Source organism: Vombatus ursinus, unplaced genomic scaffold, assembly GCF_900497805.2.
Source record: "Vombatus ursinus unplaced genomic scaffold, bare-nosed wombat genome assembly UNPS02000582.1, whole genome shotgun sequence".
Lineage (NCBI taxonomy): Eukaryota > Metazoa > Chordata > Mammalia > Diprotodontia > Vombatidae > Vombatus > Vombatus ursinus.
In genome coordinates, this window is record NW_020940360.1 from 25,361,565 (window position 1) to 25,385,777 (window position 24,213).

Below are 24,213 nucleotides of genomic sequence, written 5' to 3' on the forward strand. Positions count from 1 at the left end.
TTGCAGTGGTAGGGGACCACTGTATATGACTTTAATACTTTTTTAATATACTGACTAATTTTGTTCAACTTTCTCCTCCTTTTTTATTCTTCATTATAAAGAACAATTTATCAACAGGAGGATGCTGGAATATTCTGGGAAATATAAGTGATATAAAAACAAAAGATATCAATAAAAATATATTCAGTAAAAAAAAATACATTCATAAAACTGTCTTCACAGGAATAAAGAACTTGATATTTAAAAAATACACATTATTTAGCTAATCACCTGAGGTACAAATTAGTTAAGTCATTCACTTTCCAAGACAGAAGCTTTAATATAATTCACACAATTCAGCCCTGCTACTCCAATGAGCCAAAAGCTACCCTCTTTAGCCCAACACAACACTACCCTAGTCAGCTCTAGTCTACTCGGCTCTTTCCCAGTGTTTCTACTCCAGATTCAGGTCTCTGTTAGGTGCTCATCTTGAGCTTTTCAGTTTAGATTTTAGTCACTTAGGAATACATCTCTATTTATAATACTACTGTGGAACTTTCTATATAACACTATTGCCCTAATGTTGTTTTTTGTGAAACTAATATCTCGTAGAGTTCCAGAGAATGACTCTTAATAAATGTTGTTGAATGAAACTGAAACAATAACAATTACATTATGTGGGTTATGCCTGTGTTCAACCTTTTATTATTATTATTATTCATATAATTGTGTCCAAAGTGTCATTTATATGTATGAATTACTGAATATGTTACTATATCACAAGTCCCTGTGATAATCCATAACTTACTTGCTGTTTTAGAAACATGCTTCTGTAGAAAATCAACTATTTGAGCCAAAACCTTTTTATTACGATGTGTTGATAATTCTTCATCACATTCATAACACCTGAAAAATATAAAATTTAAATGAAGCTGATAAAAATACCTCAAGTTTGTGCACAGATGATGGTAGTAAAATTATTTTTCATCTGTGCAATTTGAAGATGAAAGCAGATATAAATGAAATATATTTTTTAAATGAAAATTCATTTTAAAATCTTTCAAAGTGAATTGGTGAATTGATTATGCTTTCAAATGTTCAATCCTAGTGGTGATATGAGAGAAAGAGCACTAAATTTAAAGTTAGGCAGCATGGGATCTAATTATGGATCGACCATTTCTATCTATCTGACTCACAGGGGTTGCTGAGGAGATCAAAATTAAAAACAGATGTAAAGTTCTTTGTAAACCACAAGTGAAAATTATTTTTATTATTATTATTGTGTTCTAACTTTAGTATTCAAAGCAAAGGCACCTACTGAGTGGGTGTGGAGTAGTGGTAAAATTAGTGGATTTCAAGTCAGAACACATAATAACAATTCCTGGCTAAAGTACTTACTCCAGTATGACCTCAACCTTTCTAGGCCTCAGTTCTCTCACCTTTAAAATGGGACAGTCCAGTCTAGAAACTGGACTAGATGACCTCTAAAGTCCCTTGTGATTCTAAATCCTATGGTTCTATACCAATGCAGGCTCATTCTATAAACCAATATAGGCTCATTATTTTCTTTCAGGCCTAATAAAAGTACTCAATAAACTTTACTTACCATATAATCCATGTGCTAAGATTGATAATGATACAATGGGGTTCAGAGCGGGAAGTCTGGAAGTGTTTCAAAGAATGCTGGTCTTCTGAGTTTTGACTACATCCCTAAAGATGAAAAGAATTCCACTTCATTATGTAAATTAAGAGCCTTGATTTCAAATCAATTTTACTTTCTATCAGACATAAATTTAAGTGAAATAATTATTTTTCTTTTATAAAGTAGGAAACTGCTTCAGAAAATTTCTTATAAACTTTATTTCTTATCTAAAGACTCCGTTTATTGCATTAAGTGCCTACTATGTGCCAAGCACTGTGCTAAGTGCTTTACAAATATTATCTCATTTGATCTTCAGCCCAATTAAAATCTCCAAATGTAAATGGCCAGTGACTTATAACTTATGTTCCAAAATTCATCTCCTATAAACTCCTTAACTAGGAAGTCTTATCACAAAGGTAAATATAGTGGAAGCAAATAGATGCCAAATGATACATTTTTAGAGATCAGTATTTAAAAGAATGAATTGGAAAAAGCTGATGCCATCTCTAAGGTAAATGAAGTTGAATAAACAATTCTAAAAGAAAGAAACAAATAAAGCCTGACTCTTCTACTGCTCCAGATCCAATCCTGGGGAGGGACTCTCTGTGATGGTATTAATATAATCAAAAGAATACTTCCTCACCCATGGATAAGCTTTTAAAAATCACATCTTCCATTTCATATTACCAAATGTTTTTCTAGACTCAAAGAATTTATTCTGACAGCCTTTTGTCTATGTAAACATTAAATACAGCTTGAGTCTTATAAAAGTAGTGGCATGCCCTAAATGACACGTGTTTATCTATTCAAATTATTAACTTCCTATATATGTTGTTTTTCTCACCTGAAAACCACACTTGAGGCACAACCAAATATCAGGTTTTACTGACCCTCCATCACAAAGCCTTCTTTCCTTTAAACATTCTGAACAAACTGACCACAAATTCTGAGCTACTGCTCTCTTCACATGGTGGACACTAACAGCTTGACTTACATGCTGACAAGTTAAGCCTGCTAAAAAGAAAACACATTATTTACTGGATATGAATATTAAAAAACATTTTTCTAAAAGCAGACCTTTGAGTAATTTTTAAAAAATAAAATCTCCACAGCAACCAAAGTTATTAAAATATCTAGATTGTATTTGCTAAGATTTAAAGATTAAAACAATGAAATGCCTTTCTTCCCCATTCAAAACATATATTTAAAATCTCATTGCAAAGAATTCTGTATAACAAATCTACTGGTTTTAGTATGGGGCTGGAGAGAATAGTGCAAATATTAACCATCCATCACAATTTAATTTTTTAGCTTTAAAAGTAATAAAAACATGAATAATATTTTCTTCCTTCTCTCAAATCTTCTTTTGGTCCCAAATATCATAATTTACCAGCAATGTCATCTGAAGAGTCTTCATCCAGAGGAGTATTAGGCCTTCTGTTTCTTCTGGTTTTTTCAGAAACAGCCCTGGACGGATCTTTCACCCGCATCTGTTACTTGCTGAGAAGGGGAGAAAAAAGTCAATTATTCTACATTCAACATTTCTTCCCATCTATAAAAAGGAGTTAAAAATTTTGAGATGTATAAATAAGATTAATATCCTATTAGGCATTAGAGTCAGGCCTCAATGGGGCTTGACTCTACAAATTAAGTATTTTCTGTAACCAATATTAAGAGGTTAGATATTCTACCCTAATTGAGGAAAAAAAATGCATATTTTAAGCATCTCTAGCCATGAAAGTCTTCAAAATGTTATCTGTATGTATGCCCTAACCTGACATATTCCACTCTGCAGATAAGGGGTTAACAGGTTATTTTTTTTAATTCCACTTTTCTAAAATGAAAGCTGTAAAAAAAAGTTAGCATTTTAGAGATTTAAAAACTCCTTAGAACATTTTAAAACTTGCTGAAAATTCCCCAGAAATAGTTCTTACATCTTTCTGATCAAAGTGTTTTATGTCAGGCATCTTCCAGCATATTAAAAGTTTGGATTTATTTCATTTTTAAAAACTGTATCACCATGATGTAAAACCAAATATGAGCCATGTAAATTATTTTTCATCTATAATTCTGATTACTCATGTAAAGACATGTATCATTCCTTTATATCCTGTAGTAATTCTTCTTCTACATTGCTTCATTTTATAGTTCCTAAACATATAGTATAATCTTTTCACTATCAGAAAATCAGGCTTATAGATGTAACAGCTACTTATCTTCAATCTCCATAAAAGATTTCCTTTGATACCTCATTGTGACACCGTGGTAAACTCTACTGCCAAAGTTTGTGTCAGCACAGCAAAATATAAGGAGCCATATTCCCAAAAGAATGGACACTAAAAGATAATCGTTTTGGCCACAGCAACCTCCCAAATAGATGGCAATTTATAATTATAAAACAAAAATTCTATGACATCAAACATCCCAGAGATGCTAGCAGAGGTGGGAACCTGCAGCCTAGAGGCCACATCTGGCCTTCTAGGTCCTTGGGTACAGCCTTTTGACCGAGTCCAAGATTTATAGAACAAATTATTTTATTAAGGGGATTTGTTCTGTGAAGTTTGGATTCAGTCAAAGGGCCACACTTGAGGACCTAGAGGGCCACAGGTGGCTTTGAGGACACAGGTTTCCCACCCTGTGAGTCTTCATTTTTTATTAAAAAGGTACAAATGTTTTGCTTTTACCATTCAGAAATATCTTTATTTTAAATTGTCCTGATTTCCTGTCAAGATGAGTGGAGAATAGCCTAACGTATACACATACAATCCAGAAAAAATAAACTGAACACCAGATCAAATACAGATTAAGAAATAAAAGAAATAAATGAAATAAACTATAATAAATACTTTTACCCGGTTCAGTATTAGCAAAAGGACTTCAGCCAACTAAAGAAGATGTCCAGTCAGAAGAGCCTGGAAGGCAAGGTCATTGCTGGGAGGCCTTCCAGCCTCAGCCCTAGCTCTGACAGACTCCAAGAGCTCCAGTCAGGAAGCTCCAAAGTGGTCAAGTACTACCCTGCAGAGGAGAGGGGGGAGGAAGAGACTGGAGGACACTAGGTAAAAAGTCCTAGGGCTGTTAGGCTTTAGTAAAGTTCTGGCCCTCAGCCTGAACTTGCAAACTCTCAAGTTTATAGCAAGCTGATATGAGTTGCCCTAATGGCCCTGAAGAGCTTAGCACAGTTCTAGAAAGATATAGGTGAGCCTGGCACCTGCCATCACTTTCTGCTGATAGGGCCAGCAACAAGACCCCAGACAATGATTATCAGGACCAAATGGCCCACTATTCCAATGAAGTATACAGGCACAATTAAAATCAAAAAGTTACAATTCAGGATGAAAAGCTGCAATTATAAATATGCAGAAGAAGACACCAACAATCAAGAAATTTTATGTAACTAGGAATATCCAGAACATAAGCCTAATAAAAAAGAATAAGTCCACACTACCATGAAGAGAACCTCAGAACTATATTTCAAGATATCATAAATGAAATACCCTAGATCTATCAGAGCAAAGGGCTAAATGAAAATGTAAAAATTCCACCAACAACCTCCTGAAAGAAATCTCAAAATTAAAATCCCCAAAATCCCCAGTCAAAATCCAGAGTTTTCAGGTCAAAGAAAAAATACAGAAAGAATTCAAATACCAAGGAACCACAGCATGGTCAGGATCACAAAAGATTTGACAGCTACCAAGTAAGGACTACAGATGCTGGAATGTGATCATCTAAAGGGGGAGAAAAAAGGCTTACACTGACGAACTTACCCAGATAATAATAAAGAATAACTTACCAACTCTACAGAGGAAAAAATGGAGCATTCCTGAAGAAAAGACCAGAATGGAATAGAAGCTTAGAAAAGCAAACAGTAGTTAAGAGAAATCACAGAAAGAAAAACACATTAAAGCAACTAGAAGGGAATGAAGTGTAGACATTCCAATAAGAAGAGAAAAAACAAATGTCTCCTCAGGACAAAGGTCTTCAAGAATCATAAAGAGATTTAAATAAGACAAAAAAGAGGCCTAGGAGTGGTTTTATTCTTTCGTGAAAGTAGATTTCTGAGCAAGGAACACTGGGTTGTTTCTATTAAGACAGTAAAACTTTTGGCTCATGGATTTTGTACAAGAGGTACAAAACTGCCCATGAAACAAATTCCCTGAAAACTAGAGTGGTACAGATAGAAGCCAATGACTCCATGAAACAAGAAATATTAAAAATAAAGTCAAAAGACTGAAAAAAAGAAGAAAATGTAACGTTTTATGTAGTAAAAAACAAAAACACAAAACAAAACATAAAACTGATCAAATAAACAGACTGAGGAGAAAATATTTAAGAATCATTGGAGGCCATAACCAAAACAAGAGTTTAGACATTACATTTTAAGAAGTCTTATCTCTTAAAGCCAGAAAACAATGTAGAAACAGAAAATATTCGATGGTTATCTCTTTAAAAAAATCCTCAAATTAAAACTCTTAGGAACATCAGAGTCAAAATCCATAATTTCAAGGTCAAAGAAAAAATACTGCAAGTAGCCATAAAAAATTAAATCAAGCACCAAAGAGCCACACACAGTCAGGATCACAGAAAACTCAGCAGCCTCTACTATAAAGAAGCAGAGAGAGAACACAATATTCCAAAAGGCAGAGAAAATAGATTTATAGGCAAGAATAATTTACCACACAAAACTGAGTATAATGTTATAGAGGTAAGATGGACCTTTCATGGAATAGAGGACTCCACACATTCCAGAAGACCAGAGCTGGTAGAAACTTTGACACAGAAATAAAGAGAAACATGAAAAGGTAAACAGCAATGAACAATGTTAAAGGATTAAAGGATAAATTGTTTACATTCAAATATAGGAGATGATTGAGTCCCTTCTAAATCTTATTATCATCAGGGGTCTCAGAGAGTCTAATTAAACAAGGTTTGGGAATGGTTCTGTTATATCTTTATGATCTTTAGGGGGAAAGAGGAATACAATGGGAAGGGAGGAAAGGAAGGTTAGGGAAATTTCTCTCACATAATCAGGGTGTACAAGTAGATATCTACACAAAGAAGAGGAGGTATGCAGGGGTGGCTGATACTTAAACTTCACTCTCATCTGAGCTGGTCAAAGGGGAGAAGAATACAAAATGGATGAAGAGTTGGGTAAAGAAATACATTTTATTCAATGGAGAAATAGGAGGGAAAGAGAGAGGGGAATTAAGAGGGTGGGCAGATTAAAGGAGGGATTTTTCCTAAGCAAAACAAACTCTAAGGATGTACAAAAAATTTTATAGCTCTTTTTGAGGCAAAGAATGGAAATCTGAAAGGGTGCTCATAAATAATAATGGAGGAATAAGTTATGGTATATAAATGTAATGGAATACTATTGTGCTCTAAGACAGTGGTGTGAAACTCAAAAAAAAAAAAAAACATCCCTGAGGTCCCACATTGACTTAAAAACCAATACACTGGCAGAGCCAAGATGGCAGAGTAAAAGCAGTGACTTGCTTGAGCTCTCCCCCAAATCCCTCCCAATACCTGTAAAAAAAAAATGCCTCTAAACAAATTCTAAAGCAGCAGAACCCACAAAAAGACGGAGGGAAACAAATTTCCAGTCCAAGACAACCTGGATGGTCTATTGTGGCTGGTGGGGAGAGGAATGCAGTTAAGCGTGGGTGTGCAAGCAAAACAGCCCTCAGCAAATCTGGAACAGGCCTCAAGAGGACTGAATTGAGTGCAGCTGTGGCGGTTTCCAGACTTCTCAACCCATATGAATGCCAAAGACAACTCAGAAGGTCAGTAAGAAAAGTCTGTGACTGCGGTGGCGAGAGAGAAGCTCGGTCCCAACCCCAGTCCCCAGGTGCGGCCCTGGGGCAGTGACTGCTTCCAGAGCTTCTGGCCCACAGACTGAGGTGGAATGGAGTGGCTGATCAGAGGGGGATTGCAGGCATCTCTTTGCTGGTGCTGAGGCAGGTTTCTCTTGCTTTGCCCGTGCTTACATCTATGTCACAGTTCTGGGTGGAGTACTGGTGTGGTGGAGTTTGTAGCAGTGTTGGACAGGGAATCCTCCTTACAGTTCCAAGGCAGAAGAGTGCTTGTGGTCACTCATAGTCCAGAGCACAGGCCAGGAAAGGAGTAAACACCTCACCCCTTATCATACCACCTTGGAAGAACTGAAAACTTACAGGTCCCTAGAAGTATCTCTGAAAACAGCTGCACAAAACCCTTGAAGCTTGGGGCAGTACACCCTCCACACTGGAAGCAGACCCCTATCTTAACAAAAAGTTTATAACTCAAGTAATTGGCTGGGATCATGAGCAAAGCTCGCAATAAAAAGTCAGACCATAGACTCTTTCTTCAGCGACAAAGAAGATCAAAACATACAACCAGAAGAAGACAACAAAGTCAAAGCTCCTACATCCAAAGCCTCCAAGAAAAATATGAACTGATCTCAGGCCATGGAAGAGCTCAAAAAGGATTTTGAGAAGCAAGTAAGAGAAGCAGAGGAAAAACTGGCAAGGGAAATGAGAATGATGCAAGAAAATTATGAAAAACAAGTTAACAGCTTGTTGACTCAAAAAAATACTGAAAAAAATAACACCTTAAAAAATAGCCTAACCCAAATGGCAAAAGAGGTCCAAAAAAACCAATGAGGAGAAGAATGCCCTAAAAAGCAAAATTGGCCAAATAGAAAAGGAAGTCCAAAAACTTACTGAAGAAACTACTTTCTTAAAAATTAGAATGGTGCAACTGGAAGCTAGTGACTTTATGAGAAATCAAGACACTGTAAAACAAAACCGAAAGAATGAAAAAATAGAAAATAATGTGAAATATATCACTAGAAAAACAACTGACCTGGAAAACAGATCTAGGAGAGATAATTTAAAAATTACTGGACTATCTGAAAGCCATGATCAAAAAAAGAGCCTAGACATCATCTTTCAAGAAATGATCAAGGAAAACTGCCCTGATATTTTAGAACCAGAGGGCAAAATAGAAATGGAAAGAATCCACTGATCACCTCCTGAAAGATATCCCCAAAGGAAAACTCCTAGGAATAATGTAGCCATATTCCAGAATTCCCAGGTCAAGGAGAAAATATTGCAAGAAGCTAGAAAGAAACAATTCAAGCATTGTGGAAACATAGTCAGGATAACACAAGATTTAGCAACTTCTATATTAAGGGACCGGAAGACTTGGAATATAATATTCTAGAGGGTAAAGGAGATAAGATTACGACCAAGAATTACCTACCCCGCAAAACTGAATATAATCCTTCGGGGGGAAAAATGGAAATTCAGTGAAATAGAGGACTTTCAAGCATTCTTGATGAAAAGACCAGAGCTGAATAGAAAACTTGACTTTCAAATACAAGACTCAAGAGAAACATGAAGAGGTAAACAGGAAAGAGAAATCATAAGGGATTTATTAATGTTGAACTGTTTACATTCCTGCATGGAAAGATTGATATTTGTAACTCATGAGACCTTTGTTAGTATTAGGGTAGTTGGAGGGAAAAATTATATGTATGTGGATAGATAGATAGAGGGCACAGGGTGAGTTGAAGATGAAAGGGTGATATCTGGAGAATAAAATTAAGGGGTGAGAGAGAGTGACACTGGGAGAAGGAGAAAGGGAGAGGTAGAATGGGGTGAATTATCTCACATAAAAGAGACAAGAAAAGGCTTTTACAGTGGAGGGGATAAGTGAATCTTACTCTCATTGGATTTGGTTTAAGGAGGGAATAACATACACACTCAATTGGGTATGGAAATCTATCTTACCCTACAAGAAAATAAGGGAGAAAGGGATAAGGTGGGGGGGGAATGATAGAAGGGACAGCAGACTGGCGGAGGGGGCAATCAGAAACAAACACTTCTGAAGAAGAACAGGGTCAAAAGAGAATAGAATAAACAGAGGTGGGATAGGATGAAGGGAACTATTGTTAGTTTTTCACAACATGACTACTATGGAAGTGTTTTGCATCACTACACATGTATAACCTGTAATTGAGTTGCTTGCCTTCTCAATGAAGGTGGGTGGGGAGGAAGGAAGGGAGAAAATTTGGAACCCAAAGTTTTAAAAACAAGTGTTAAAAAAATTTGTTTTCACATGCAACTTGGAAATAAGATATACAGGAAATGGGGTATAGAATAGGACAGAAATCTATCCTGCCCTATAGGAAAATTGAAGGGGAAGGGGATAAAAGAAGGAGGTGGAGATAGAAGGAAGGGCAGATTAGGAGAAGGGATATTCAGAGTGTACGCCATCTTGGGGTGGGGGAAAGGATAAGATGGGGAGAAAATATGGAACTGAAAATCTTTCGAAGTGAATGATGAAAACTAAAAACAAATAAATTTAAAAAAAAAAAACACATCATGCTGGCTCTCATTATGTACTTAAACATTGCATTGTCCTCTGACATAGATGTGGCCTCGTGCTTTTCAGTTGTATAGAACTGTTTTACCCATATCACTAAAAGTCTTGACTATTTTGTTCTTTTGTATTGTGTGCAACTTACTATCCTCTCCCTCATTGTCAAGAACGTCCTTTCTTATTGTTGTCAGTGTGTCTCCATCTCACTGCGCTTCCCCTTCCTTTTTAATGTGCTACTTTTAATCTGAGAGCTAAGAGACCAGATAACTAAGCTTGTCACAACTGTCTTGAAAGTAGGTTTCTGAGCAAGGACCATTGGGTTGCTTCAATTAATATAGTAAATGAACTTTTAGCTCATGGATTTAGTGAACTCTCTTTTTGCTATTCAGGAGCATAAATTTCAGATTTCTGAGTTTTTAAGCAACATTCTGGATAGCTGAAATTACTAAGTATTAATGATAATAATAATAATAATAATAATTGCTTCCCTTGCTAACACTTCAACAATTTTCTATCTTTCCTTGTCATCTCCCTATTAATACTTGTTTATGGAACAGTCAGGAAACCAGTGTCACTGGATTCAAGAATACATAGTGAGGAGTAAGGTGTAGGAAGACTGGAAAGGCAGGAGGGAGCTAGGTTATGAAGGGTTTTGAATGCCAAACACAGTGTTTTGTATTTTATCCTAGAGGTAATAGGGAGCTACTGGACTTTAATGAGTAGGAGGGGTGAAATGGCCAGACTGTACTTCAGGAAAATCACTTTGGTGATTGGCAGAAAGGAGTATAGATTGGAGTAGGGAAAGATTTTACACAAATAGACTCACTTGAAGATTATTGCAATAGTCCACGTATGTGGTGATGAGGGCCAACACCAGTCATGATAGGGTCAAAGGAGGAAAGAGAGAACAGTACATGTTGCAAAGTTGAAATCGACAGGTCTTGGCAAGAGATTAGATACTGAGAATGAGATGGTGAGATAATAACTACTTTGTGAACTTGTGGGACTAGAAGGATGGTGTTGCCTTCTATAATAATAGGGAAGGCAAGAGAAGGAAGGGTTTAGGGAGAAACATAATAAATTCTGTTTTGGACCTGTTGAGTTTAAGATGTCTGAAAGGCAGTTGGAGATGCAAGCTGGAGGTCAGGCAAGATAGGTAGATATGAGAATCATCAGCATAGTGATGACAATTAAACCCATGGGAGCTGATCAATCAGTGAGGTAGTTTCTAAGAAGATGACACAGAAGAGAATCCTGTGGGATACCTACAGTTAGAGAGTGTGATCTGGATAAGGATCCAGCAAAGGAAACAGAGGAGTGGTCAAATAGGAGAGAGATTGGTGTCCGAAAACCGAGAGAGAAAGAGTATCATGAAGAAATGAGTGATCAACACTGTCAAAGTCTATAGAGAGATCATGAAGAATGAGAAAAGGCCTGAGAAAGGGCCATTGGATTTGGCAATTAAGAAATCACTGGATGGGCATCTAGGTGAAGCAATGGATAGAGCACTGGCCCTGGAGTCAGGAGGACCTAAGTTCAAATCCAGCCTCCCATATTTACTAGTTGTGTGTGACCTTCAGCAAGTCACTTAACACTAAATGCCTCCAAAAAAGAGGTAGCGATCATTGGTAATGATGGAGAGAACAGCTTCAGTACTATAAGGTTGGAAAATGGATTGTAAAGGGTTAAAAGGACAGTAAGAGGAGACAAAGTGGAGGCACCAATTGCAGATAACCTTTTCAAGGAGTTTAGCTAAAAAGGAAAGAAGAGATGTAGGAGCTAGTTATTGGTGACGGAAAAATCAGGTGAGGGTTTGGTTTTTTTTTTCCAGAATAGAAGATGTAAGTATGTTTGTAGGCAGTAGGTTAGCAGCCAAGACACAGGGAGAGATTGAAAATAAGTGACAAAATGGGTATGACAGAGGCAGCGATCTGTTAAAGGCATTAGGATGGAATGAGATCTCCTGTGCAGGCAGAGGGGTTAGCCTCAGTAAGGGTAAGACCACTTCTTCATAAGACACAAGGGTGAAGAAGGCAGTGGTAGAAAGCATATGAATGGGGCAGCTAGGTGGCGCAGTGGATAGAGCACCAGCCCTGGATTCAGGAGAACCTGAGTTCAAATCCGTCCTCAGACACATTAACACTTGCTAGCTGTGTGACCCTGGGCAAGTCACTTAACCCCATTGCCTAGCCAAAAAAAAACAAGCATATGAGTGATATGACATTAGGAAGAAAACGGAGAGCTCAGGAAGAATGGTCTCAGTCTTTCCTGTACAATATGAGTCAAGATTCTCAACTAAGAGAGTGGGGGAAGGAGGAGACATGCAAGGTTTAAGGAGAAATGAAAAGGTTTAGAAGGGTCAAAGTAAAGAGTTAGTTGATAAGCAGTGAGGGCCCACCTTGAGGTTTCATAACATAAATTTGTAATAAACTCAGAACAGTTGTGTGATTTTCTCCACCTTCATCCAACAGCATGTGTGTAGGAGAGGAGGATGGGGGTATTCCAAGGATAAGGCTTGGCAGAGAACAAGTGGCAATATGATTAAGGGGCCAGAGATTCTAGAGTGTAGTGTTTAATTGGTTCACTAAGGGATCAAGGTGGGGAAAAGAAGAAACTGGCTAGTGCAGGGTAATGGCTTGGGAAAGGACTGAGGGGTCCAGAGATATAAGGTCACAGCATGAACAAAAAGCAGGGTCTTGTAAGGGAAGGCAGAGGGAGAGATGAAAAGCCAACAGATTGCTGTTGGACTTAGGAATTCTTGAACATGGAGGTGGCACATTTATGGATGACAGCAAGATCATTATGTGAAAGGACATAACAACATACCTATAAGGTACTGAATAAATGTTATGAAAGGACCAAGAAAAAAGGCATTATTACTGACCCAGGGAAGATAAGGCATAGAAGAGCTGGGTTCAGGAAAAGCACAAGAAAAGGAACACAGGCAGAACAACACAGTGAAAGAATAAGGTTGTCTGGCTGGTTAGAGTATAGCACATACAGACAGTTCTCACTTTACTTAAATTCACATCATATAAATTCAATTTTAGGAAAAGAATCTGAAATTTGCATTATAAAAAAACACCTAAGTTAACTTTGTTCTCTCTTTCTCTATGTTGCCTCTATCTCCCTCCCTTCCTCTTCCTCTCTGATCCTGCTGCTTAGCTTGGTTTGCCAAGGCTCCCCCCCCCCAAAAAAAACCCTTAAAGCTTACTATTATTATTTCTTAATGTAGTAAGGATGTTGATCCTTATGATCCTCATTGTAATTATCAAAGGGAGACATACATATTTGAAGGCTGAGAAGGGACCCAGTAGAGACTGAGAAATCAAGGGTGAATGCAGCAACGGTCCTCAAAGTGTGGTCTGAGAACCCTTGGGGTTTCCCAAGACCTTTCAATAGGTCTGTGAGACCAAAACTATTTTTACAGTAATACTAAGATGTTATTTGCCTGTTAACATACTGCTCTCTTTTCCAAGTACATATGTGTGAGGCCAGATTTTTTTCCACATATTTTAAGTAAAACAAATCACAACAGATTAAATATACAAGAGATATGTTAGATATGAAAATTTAGCTATATTCTATTAAACCAGATACTACACAGATTGGCAAAAATATGCAAAGAAATGCTACTACTCATTTTTTGGGGAAAAACATAGCTATCTTTTCACAAAAATGTTTTGTTAACATATAATGGGTTTATTATTGTTATTTTAAATGGATTAATATTTTTTAAATATAAAAAACTTAAAAAAAAAAACACCCAAAAAATCCTCCAAGTCAAAGTAGAAGACCAGAGGCTGAGAGACCACCACTACCCCCAATGATGAGACAGACCTCTGCCCTACTTCACCCACCTGTCTATCTTGTCTGCACATGCTAGGATACCGCATGTCTGTCCTCTCCTGTTCTCCTCTCTATGTTCAGGTCCAGATCTTACGTGTCTCCCTCCCACTCCCTTCTTCCTCTTTGTTCAGGCCAGGCCCCCATATGGCTGTCCCCCTCACCCTCTCTATTCTTCCTGCTGCTCTCCCTTCCCTGTCCCTGCTGGACATATCAATGAACCCTATGCTGCCCCTTCCCTCCAGGGGGCAATCCCCTTCTTGCCTCCCTCTATTTCCTGTCTCTGTGCAAACTGGCACTAAATAAAAATCTCTTTACAAAGAGCTCTTCAGAAAGGCCCACTTACCTAAAAGTGAAAACTGTCTGTACAGTGTTCAAAACCTGGTTCTACAAGCATAAGTGTAAGACACCATGCTAAGATACATTCCCATCCTGTAAAAAAGTTCATATTCTCCTAGAAAGATCCAGTATTTGCAGTTAATAAATACAATGTAATTTGCGGGAAAACACACTAACAAGCAGGCAGTTCAAAAATAATTTCTCAGAGAAGATAGAACCTGAGCTGAAACTTGAAAAAAGATAAAGATTCCAAGAGGCAAGAGCACATTTCAGTCATGAGGGATAGTTCTTGGAAGAGAGTAATCTAAGGTAATACTAACAAGGCAGGACATTCAGTAAAGCACCAGAATGTAGATGGGCCAGAATCCTAAGCTTAAGCATCAGGACTTAAAAGAAGCAGTGTGGTACATAGGGAAGATTGTTGATGTAGAGACAGACAACCTGAGCTTGAAACCTAGCTTTGCATTTACTACCTGTGTAACTTTGGGTAAATGACTTTATCTGTTGGGGTCTCAGTAAAATTGAAGGGATTGGTCTAGATAGGATCTAAAATCCCTTCTAGCTCCAAATTATGACCCTCTGAAATAGCTGAGTAGAAAGGGAGCCACTAAAGAGAGCCCCTATGACCAGTTCTATGCATAAAGAAGATTAATCTTGCAGTAGCGTGAAAGAGGATTTTTGTTTATTTGTTTTGGGGGGGGCAGAGTAGAAAGACTTGTTAGAATGAAATGGCAAAAGGCAATTGTTAATAAGATATTATATTAGAATGCTACCAGTGGGAATAGGCTACAGACTCCAGGATAGGTCAGTGGTAGAACTGAAAGGACTTGATTTGACAACCAAATGAATGAATGAATGAAAGGGAAAACTCAAAGACGAAATTAAGCAAAGTTTCCAAAACTGAATTACCAGATGAGTAGTGGTACAAAGAAAAGTTTAGTCAGAAGTTCTGTGGAAAAGTTAATAATTCTGTTTTAAATCTGTTGCATTTGGAGAACCCATGAGACATTCAGGTGATAATGCCTTGCAGGTTAACAGAAGCCATGGGTCTGATGCTCAGACGACAGGTATGGATAGGGATAAAGATTTTCAAAGTCATTTGTGTAGAGGTAATAGTTGAAAAAGATGGATTATAATTACAACAGAAAAAGAGCAGAGAGAAAAGAGAAAAGAGGTGAGGACAGATCCATGAACAGCAAAATTAAAAGGCTGACAAGAATTAGAGGAGACTACTACATTTTATCTGCAAGGGGATCAAATATCCAAGAACAAATGTGCTACTGAAATTTAAATAGATCATGTAGAATTATTTCTCCCCAGTTAAAGCAATGTTAATAAAAATTTCAGCCAGTCACCCAATTTATTTATTCAGAAAAGGCTTATGATTCCCACATAGCGTTTTTTTTTTTTTTCCAGTTTGCCCGTTAGGCTAAACACTTTGAAAATTCCTATCAAGTGCATCCAATGCACATGCATCCAATTAGTTTTTACCTATAAATTTCCTATAATTTACCTATAATTTCACTACCTTTTTTCACTTACTTTTTACTTCTTTCTTAACTAGATTTTCCCAAACAATTAACAGATCCTCAGCTTCCACACCAGAAAGTAAAAAAAGAGCCAGCCTGAGCAGATTGATTGCTTACATGTGTCTCTTAAAAGAAGTCATAAAAAGCAAAACTAAAAGACACTCGTAATATGGGTTTTCCACTATGACAAGGGGGTTAACATTTTTATGCCATGCGTCCCTTTGACATTCTGATGTAGTCTTAACACTACCGTAGTTTTGTAGTTTACGTTCGTAGTAGAAGGAAAAGCTACACTTCAATTAGACACTGTTAAAAATATATATTTTTTCCAATACAAGCTCAAAGAGTCCTTGAAATCTTCCCATGGACGCTTCTTAGGACCCCGGAAAAAGGAATCCTTGCTCCATATATTACGCAGGAAAACAAGGGAAGCCTCCAAACCAACTCTGGCAGTTCCAAGCCCGCCCGCAGGCTTGGAACCCTGGCAGGGCGGCCCCCGCAGAGGGCTGGGTTCAATGGCCCGCGGCTTCTTCCTAGGCAAACAGGGAGCCGGGCTGTCTAGAGGCCTCGACTCCCAACCCCGGGGACGGCGCGGTCCCTCCTGGTCCGGTGGCCGCGCCGAGGTCGTTGGACCGCGACGCCGGAGCAGTCGGAGGCGAGTAGGCAGCCGCCGGGCCCGGGACCCTCTCTCCCCGACTCGCCCGCCGTGCCGTGTTTCTTTCGCCTGGCCCGACGCACCAGCCCCAGAGAAGGCCAACTTGAGACCGAGAAAGGGTCGGGGTCCGAGGCCTGGACACGCACTGACCGCGTAAGGAACTCACCAGAGCCGGCCGTGCCCGCCGCAGCTCAGAGCTCTTCAAGCCGCCGCGGCCGCCGCTGACCCTCGGAACACGAGACCGGGACGACGTCGACGTCGACGTCGCCACGCCGGGTTTGGATTGGCCAGGAGGAGGGGCGGGACGGAGAAGGGGGAGGAGATACGGCTTGCCCCGCCCCTGCGCCCGCCTTGGAAAGGTGAATCTCTCTGGGCTCTTGGGGATCCTACGGAAGCCGAGGAGGGAAGCGTTTGTGCAGCCCCGGAGAACGGAACTTTTACGGCATCGTTTTAATGTTCGTGGGGGATGGACCTGTTCAATTCAGTCTGGCCCTGGCCTACCTCTCCAGGGCCCCCTTTTCACCACTCCCCTTCTTGCTCTCTATAGTCCCACCAGACTGGACTAGGCTGTTCTCGGAACTTGGCATTCCATCTCCAGCCTCCGTGCCTTTGCCCAGGCTGTTGTTGCTCCCCGTATTTGGAACACACTTGAGGAGAAGGAAAAGGAGAGTGAGGAAAGGTGTATATATACACACACAATAAATATAAGATAACTTGAAGGAAAGGCACTACCAGCCGACGGATCGTGAAAGGCTTCATGTGGAAGGTGAGGCTTGAGCTGAGTTTTGAAGGAAACTAGAGGTTCTTTCTAAGAGTCCAATCGATACTACGAGAATCCTGCAACCGTATACTTGGCATTTCAATGACTTGAATTTAATTTTGAATATATACAAGTCAACGTTGATCGAAAACCCTCCAATGATGAGGAGCTCAGAACTTCCCGAAGCATCACATTCCACTTTCTTTTTTTTTGGCAAGGCAATTGGGGTTAAGTGACTTGCCCAGAGTCACACAGCTAGTAAGTGTTACGTGTCTGAGGCCGGATTTGAACTCAGGTCCTCCTGACCCCAGAGCCGGTGCTGTATCCACTGAGCTGCCTAGCTGCCCCTACATTCAACTTTTAAACAACTTTTATAGATATGAAAGTTTTTTCTTATCTAAATATTTCTCCTCTTGCCCCTCAAAGTTGAAACAAGAGTTTAAAAATTGCCAACTTTCTTTTTCTACTCTAAATTCTGATGCCTTGGTCAAATTATAAGCCACCAATAATAGACTATAAATTAAATCAGGATATTAGAATGCCCTTCTTTTTTTGCTCTGTTTATGTAAGTCCTACACTGCCTTCAAAAATCCAGTTCAATACCCACCTCTTCCAAAAAGCCTTTCAAGATAACCCAGCCACTACTCTCATTTCTTCTTTCCTCTCATGCCATGTACTACCCTCACCTTTGCCAAGGACTTCTCCTCCAATTTCTTTTTTTTTTTAAAGAGATTATTTCCCAGTTAGCTATATCAAAAAATGTTTGACTTATTCTGCATCTTGATTCCATCACCTCTCTGTCAGGAGGTGGGTAGCGTGCTTTATCATCAGTCCTCTGGAATTCTGGTTGATCTTTACATCAGTTGGAGTTCTTATATCTTTCAGAGTTTGTCTTTACAATATTATTGTAATTGTATGAATTTTTCTGATTCTACTCACTTCACTTTTCATCAGTTCTACAAGTGTTTCCAGGTGTCTCTGAAATTATATTCCTCATCATTTCTTACTGTGATGAATGAAAAACCCAAGAAACAGATTTTCTGGGTAATTAAGAATGAATTTATTAATTAGACTAGCTAATAATTAATAAATTGATGAGCAGTGACTAACAAAAGACCCCCGGTAGAGACATTAAATGCTAGAAATACCTTTGTAAAAGAGAATGCCCCTAACAAGTGAAAATCATCCCTAATTGGTGGATATTTAATGAGGTTGTGGACTAGGTATCTTCAAGCTCCTGCTGAGAACTTGGTTTGATCGTGAGACTCAGCCACTTCCAGCAGTTTGTACAGGGGAATCCATCTCCACCCAAACCACTCTGTGGTTGGAGTTTTCCTTCATGAGCTGGGTCACCCTAATGGAAAATTACAAGGACAGGACTGTTCTCCTTGGGGCAAGAAGTCACCCAGACTACTTTCTATTTATACTGTCATCCCTCCCACCCCATCCTGGTTGGGTGGGGTCCAGCCAAAGATTGAAGAGCCAGTTACCTAAGGGTTAGGGATAATCTCATCAATCAGCCAGGTGCCTTAAGAGACAGACTGACCTGTAGGGACTGGGCCCTAAATGAGGAAATTAAAAAAAAGGTCTAGATCCAAATTCAATAATTGATTACTAACATAACAGCAAAATAGTAATTTCTATCATTATAGTATTCTATTACATTAATTTACCATAATTTGTTCAGCCATTCCCGGTTTGTTGAGACCCCCTTAGTTTCAAATTCTTTGCCACTCCAAAAAGTGCTACTCCCATATTTTGTTCATATGAGTCCTTTTAATTTTCTTTTATTTCTTTGGGAGTGTAGGCCTAGTAGTATTGTCACTAGATCAGAGGGCATGTATGCACAGTTTAATGACTTTTGAAATAGTTCCAAATTGCTTCCCAGAACAGCTGACCAATTCACACAGTTACCAATAATGTGTTAGTGGGATATATACATATAACAGAGAGATGCAGCAGGGATTGGTGTATATATGCAAATGGGCTAATAGAGGTCATACCAGAGTTTCCCTGGGAAACTTTTGGAGACTTTAGGCATAGGTATGGAAATGCTGAAGGGTTCTGTGCTTTGAGATGATGAAGTAATCCTCTTATTGGCTACTGAGCAAAAAGAGCAAATGGCTTAGTGGAGTTTTAAATGGAAATAACTAACCATCTACCACTCTCTTTTCTTCTTGTCCTGCCTGGAGGAGGGGCTATGAAGGTCCTGAACACATGGCAGCTAAAGCACATCTTGCTCAGGTGAGCTTGAGATTCGATCTTGACAAACTACCTCTTCTGCTTTATATTTCTTTCCTAAATATAGATGACCAGGGGCAGCGAGGCGGTGCAGTGGATAGAGCACTGGCCCTGGAGTCAGGAGGACCTGAGTTCAAAGCCTCAGGCACATAACACACACTAGCTGTGTGACCCTGGGCAAGTCACTTAACCCCAATTGCCTCACAAAAAAAAAAAAGTTGAAATACAGATGACCAAACAGGAATACTGAGATGGATGTGTCCAGTTTTGGAGGCTACTTTGTGACTTTCCAATGGAGTGCTACGTGCATGCTACTGGAGATAGCACCTATAGGCCCATTCCATGCATACTCCAACTCCTATGATATATATGTATTGTCAACTAGGTAAAGTCCACCTCTCAAAATGCGGAGTCCACTTTTTTCCTGACAGCAGACAAGATGGCGGAAGTGGAGCAGAAGAAGCAGCGAACCCTCTGGAAGTTCACCTGCCGCGGAGCGGACCTGGATCAGTTGCTGGACCTGTCTTATGAACAGCTCATGCAGTCGTACGGCGCTCAACAGCGGCGGCGACTCAACAGGGGTCTGCGGCGCAAACAGCATTCTCTCCTGAAGCGCCTGCACCCACCGTCGAAAAGCCCGAGGTTGTAAAGACACGCCTTCGGGATACAATCATCCTGCTGGAGATGGTGGGAAGTATGGTGGGCGTCTATAACGGCAAGACCTTCAGTCAGGTAGAAATTAAGCCCGAGAGGATTGGACGCTGCCTGGAAGAATTCTCTGTCACCTACAAGCCTGTGAAACACGGCCGGCCGGGTATTGGAGCCACCCACTCCTTTCGTTTCATCCCTCTCAAGCAACCCGGATCCTAACAATAAAAATAAAAAGCTTCTTAAAAAAAAAAAATGCAGAGTCTAAGCTGCATTGAAAGCAGAAAAGTTTTATTAGGAGGAAAATCAGACACTAGTGCCGAGGCCCCATGTACAAGGTACAAAAGAGCCCACAGCCCAGGACAGGCAGGGGAGATTTATGCTTGAAAACCACAAAGGGGAGGTTCAGGGAGGGGTTGGGAAAAAGAATGGGCAAGCTTTCTTAAGAACAGGTAGCTGTAGAAGCAGGATGTTTTGCAAGAACAATTGACCACAAGGCTGGTTTGGGCCAGTTTAGGGGGTGGGGGTGGGCACAGCTCAGCAAGGTTAGTCATCTAACACCAACCAGCAAAGGCATCTGGGAGTGAGCAAGACCTTGGCTCACTGCAGGTTCCAGATTGGTTCCTTTCAGCAAACAGGCTTGCTCTGTCCAGTGTTCTGCCTGGTCTCACAGAAGACAGACATATTAACCTCAGAGGTACTTCCACAGTATATAGAGAGAACATATTATATATAATATACATAATATATATTTATATCTATTCTGTAGTGTGAAATACTGATTCATTTATATTCTTCAGGATAGAAGCTACAAGTTAGCACTTGTAGTTACAAAATTCTAAGAAGTAAAACCATACCTTTATACACATAAAAAGAGGTGGAACTACAGATACCAGACATTATAGGAAACATAACAGCAATTCAGTCAGTTCATTAACAGCATTTATTAAGTACTTAATATTTACAGGCACTGAGCTAAGCCCTGGAGATACAAAGGAAAAAAATAACAATCCCTGCCTTCACATAGAACACATTCTAGTAGGGGAGACAATGTGTAAACATCCAAGTACATACAAGATATATACACAATATATAAAGGTAATATGAAAAGGGGAAGCATTAGTAGCTAGAGAGAGTTGGGGCAGAAATCAGGAAAGTCCTTGTATAGAAAGTAGGATTGGACCTGAGTCTTAAAGGAAGTCAGGGAAACTAAAGGCAAAGTTGAAAGGGTGGAGGAGATGGAATGCTACTTTCACACAATTGCAAATAGGCTACTGGAACTGGAACATAGAGTGCATGCAGGAGAGCACAGTAGAAGGCTAGAAAGATTAGGAAGGGGCCAGGTTATAAAGAGCTTTAAGCACTGAACAGAGGAATTTATATTTGATTCTGCAGGTAATAGGGAATGACCAAAGCTCCTTAAACAAGAGGCAGACATAGTCAGACCTACTCTTTAGAAAAATCATCTTGACACCTGAGTGGAGGATGTATTTTGAGTGGAGAGAAACAAGACAGAGAGAGCAGTCTGAAGGCTATTGCAGTAGTTTAGGTTTGATATTATGAGGGCCAAAACTAGGGCTGTGCCTGAATGACTGAAGAGAAGGGGAGATATACAAGAGATGTTATAAACGATAAGTTTTGGCAATGTAGACCAAGTGAGAGTGAGGACTTGAGATTGACACTGAGGTTTTGGGCTTAGGGGTGACTGGGAGGGGAGTGGTGCCCTCAACAGCAACAGGGAAGTTTAAAAAGGTGGAATGTTTGGAGGGAAAGATAATATGTTCTGTTTTGGACGTGTCAAGTTTGAGAGGCCTACAAGACAGGTTGAGATATCCAAGAAATAATTGGAGATGTGTGACTGTAGCTCAGCAGAGAGACTAGGCCCTAGTCACTAGGGCTATCTATAAATCCAGGAATCATCTGCATAGCCATGATAATTGAAACAATGGGAGCTGATGAGTTCATCAAATGAGTAGTATTGAGTGAAAAGAAATGGGGGCCCAGGGCAGAGCCTTGGGTTAAACGGTGTAACACAATGAAGAATCAACAAAGGAGATCAAGAAAGGGTGACTGGACAGATAGAAGGAGTAATAAGAGAGCAGAGACACAAAAACTTAGAGAGGAGAGAGTATCCAGAAGGAGGTGATCAACAGTGACAGATGCTGCAGAGAGGTCAAGAAAGATTAGGATTTAAAAAAAAAAGGCCAATAAAATAAAATATTTGTTAGTTCTAAAGCAACTTTAGAATGCTATGTGTCAGCTGTTACTTTGAACTTGTTTTTGTGGGGTTTTTGCCAGGTTTAAACAAGACTGTGATGCATACATTCATTTATGAGTTATGAATTTGATCAGCTATTTAAATGTTCATGGATACTTCCAGTAAATCTTAAACACTCCATGCAGTGTCTTTAAAAATAAACTTCTGCAGCTAAGCTACATTGCTTTGATGTCCTGTTGACTCTAATATTTGTAGGAACTTTCTCCTAAATCCTTTTCTAGATTTTGATGCATTGAGGAACTCTCCATGAGCCCCAGATCACCCAATAGTAAATGAGAGTCTCAGAATTTCACAACTGCAGAGGACTGTGGTAGGTCTAAAGATTAGAGTAGTATATTTTATGAACTCTTCTGTTAGATTTTTAACCTATATAATATTTATTGACTTCACTTCAAACTGAATCACTATATTTAAGTTATTTTGCAAAGAGTATCTATGTAGTTAATAGCATGTTGTTTTGAATACTTTATTGAAAATAGTTGTTTTCCTTAACAAGTTCAACTTCTTACAGGAATTCTGTTTCTGAGTTATTTTCTGTTGGTGTTATAGTTTGTATGACTGATGAGAAGTCCCTAGGACTTCATTTTTTATGATGTTTAGGACTTAGAAAACATTGCTCATGAAGGAATTCCCAGGAGTCAATTTCCCAGGGCATTATATGTCTGGGTGCAGAGAAGGTGCATCAGAAAGCAAAGACTTTGATAGAGACTCAGAAGTACAGCTATTGCAGCAAAGGACTCACTCAGTATAAAGAGGACAAGCTGGGTATCTGTGGGATTGAAGAAAAGGAATCAGTCAGTCAATAAATATTTATTAAGCACCTATTATGTGCCAGGCTCCAGTGCTAAGCTCTGGGGAAAGAAAAAGAAGCAAAAGACAATCCCTGCCTATCAAGGAGTTCACAATCTAATGGAAGAGACAACAAGCAAAGAAATATGTACAAACAAACTATATGTATTATAAATAGGAAGTAATTAAAAAAGGGCAGCTACTAAAATTTAGAGGGGTTGGGAAAGGCTATAGAAGATGAGATTCTATTTGGGACTTAAAGTAAATCAAGAGAGATGGAGAGGGAAAGCATTCCAGGCATGGGGCCATAGAAAATGCCTGGAGCAGAGAGAGATGGAGTGTCTTGTTCATGAAAGGGCAAGTGGTCCAATGCCACTGGATCAAAGAGTATTTGGTGAGGAGTAAACTGTAAGAATATTGGAAAGGTAGGAGAGGGCTAGGTTATAAAGAGCTTTGAATGCCAGAGCATTTTATACTTGATCTTGGAGTCAAAAAGAGCCACAGGAATTTATTAAAGTGGGGTGGGGGTGGAGGTGATTCAGTTGAACCTACACTTTAGGAAAATCACTGAAAGGAGGATAGATTGAAATAGGGAGAGACTTTACACAGATAGACCTATCAGCAGGCTTGTTGCAGTAGTCCAGGTGGGAAGTGATGAGGCCCTGCACCAGAATGTTGGCAGTGTCAGAGGAGAGAAGGGAATATATTTGAAGCTATTGGAAAGATGAAATCACAGGCCTTGGCAACAGATTGGATATTGAGGGTGAGAGTCAGTGAGGAGTCAAGGATTACAGGTTGCAAGCCTGACAGGGGTGGGGAACTTGCAGCCTCAAGGCCACATGTATCCTTCTAGGTCCTTGGGTGCAGCCTTTTGACTGAGTCCAAGTTTTACAGAACAAATCCTTTTATTAAGGGGATTTGTTCTGTGAAGTTTGGATTCAGTCAAAGGGTCCCACTTGAGAACATAGAGAGCCATATGTGGCCTTGAGGCTGCAGGTTCCCCCCCCCCCCCCCCCGGAAGATGTTGTTGCCCATGACAGTAACAGGGAAAGGAAAAGGGGGGAGGGTTTAGGGAGAAAGATAATAAGTTCTATTTCAGACATATTGAATTTAAGATGTCTAATGGACATCCAGTTCAAGATATCA

The 24,213-nt window shown here is 39.4% G+C and overlaps 1 protein-coding gene and 1 pseudogene across 2 annotated transcripts in view; one reads left to right on the top strand and one right to left on the bottom strand.

The window, feature by feature from the left end:
- Positions 1 to 16,591, bottom strand: part of USP45 (ubiquitin specific peptidase 45) — an 81,926-nt gene extending 65,335 nt beyond the window's left edge. The window contains exons 1-5 of one of the 2 annotated variants that reach the window (XM_027854520.1): positions 16,518 to 16,591; positions 3,012 to 3,121; positions 2,466 to 2,632; positions 1,586 to 1,689; positions 788 to 885 (exon numbers count right to left, since the gene is read on the bottom strand). In XM_027854520.1, coding sequence (XP_027710321.1) covers positions 788 to 885; positions 1,586 to 1,689; positions 2,466 to 2,632; positions 3,012 to 3,111 — 469 coding nt within the window. In that variant the 5' untranslated portion in view covers positions 3,112 to 3,121; positions 16,518 to 16,591. Of the gene's footprint in view, positions 1 to 787; positions 886 to 1,585; positions 1,690 to 2,465; positions 2,636 to 3,011; positions 3,122 to 16,517 lie in introns of both variants that reach the window. The other variant, XM_027854511.1, reaches the window with a different exon arrangement.
- Positions 16,592 to 19,627: 3,036 nt separating this feature from the next.
- LOC114036837 lies at positions 19,628 to 20,226 on the top strand (annotated as a pseudogene).
- The last annotated feature ends 3,987 nt before the right edge of the window (positions 20,227 to 24,213 follow it).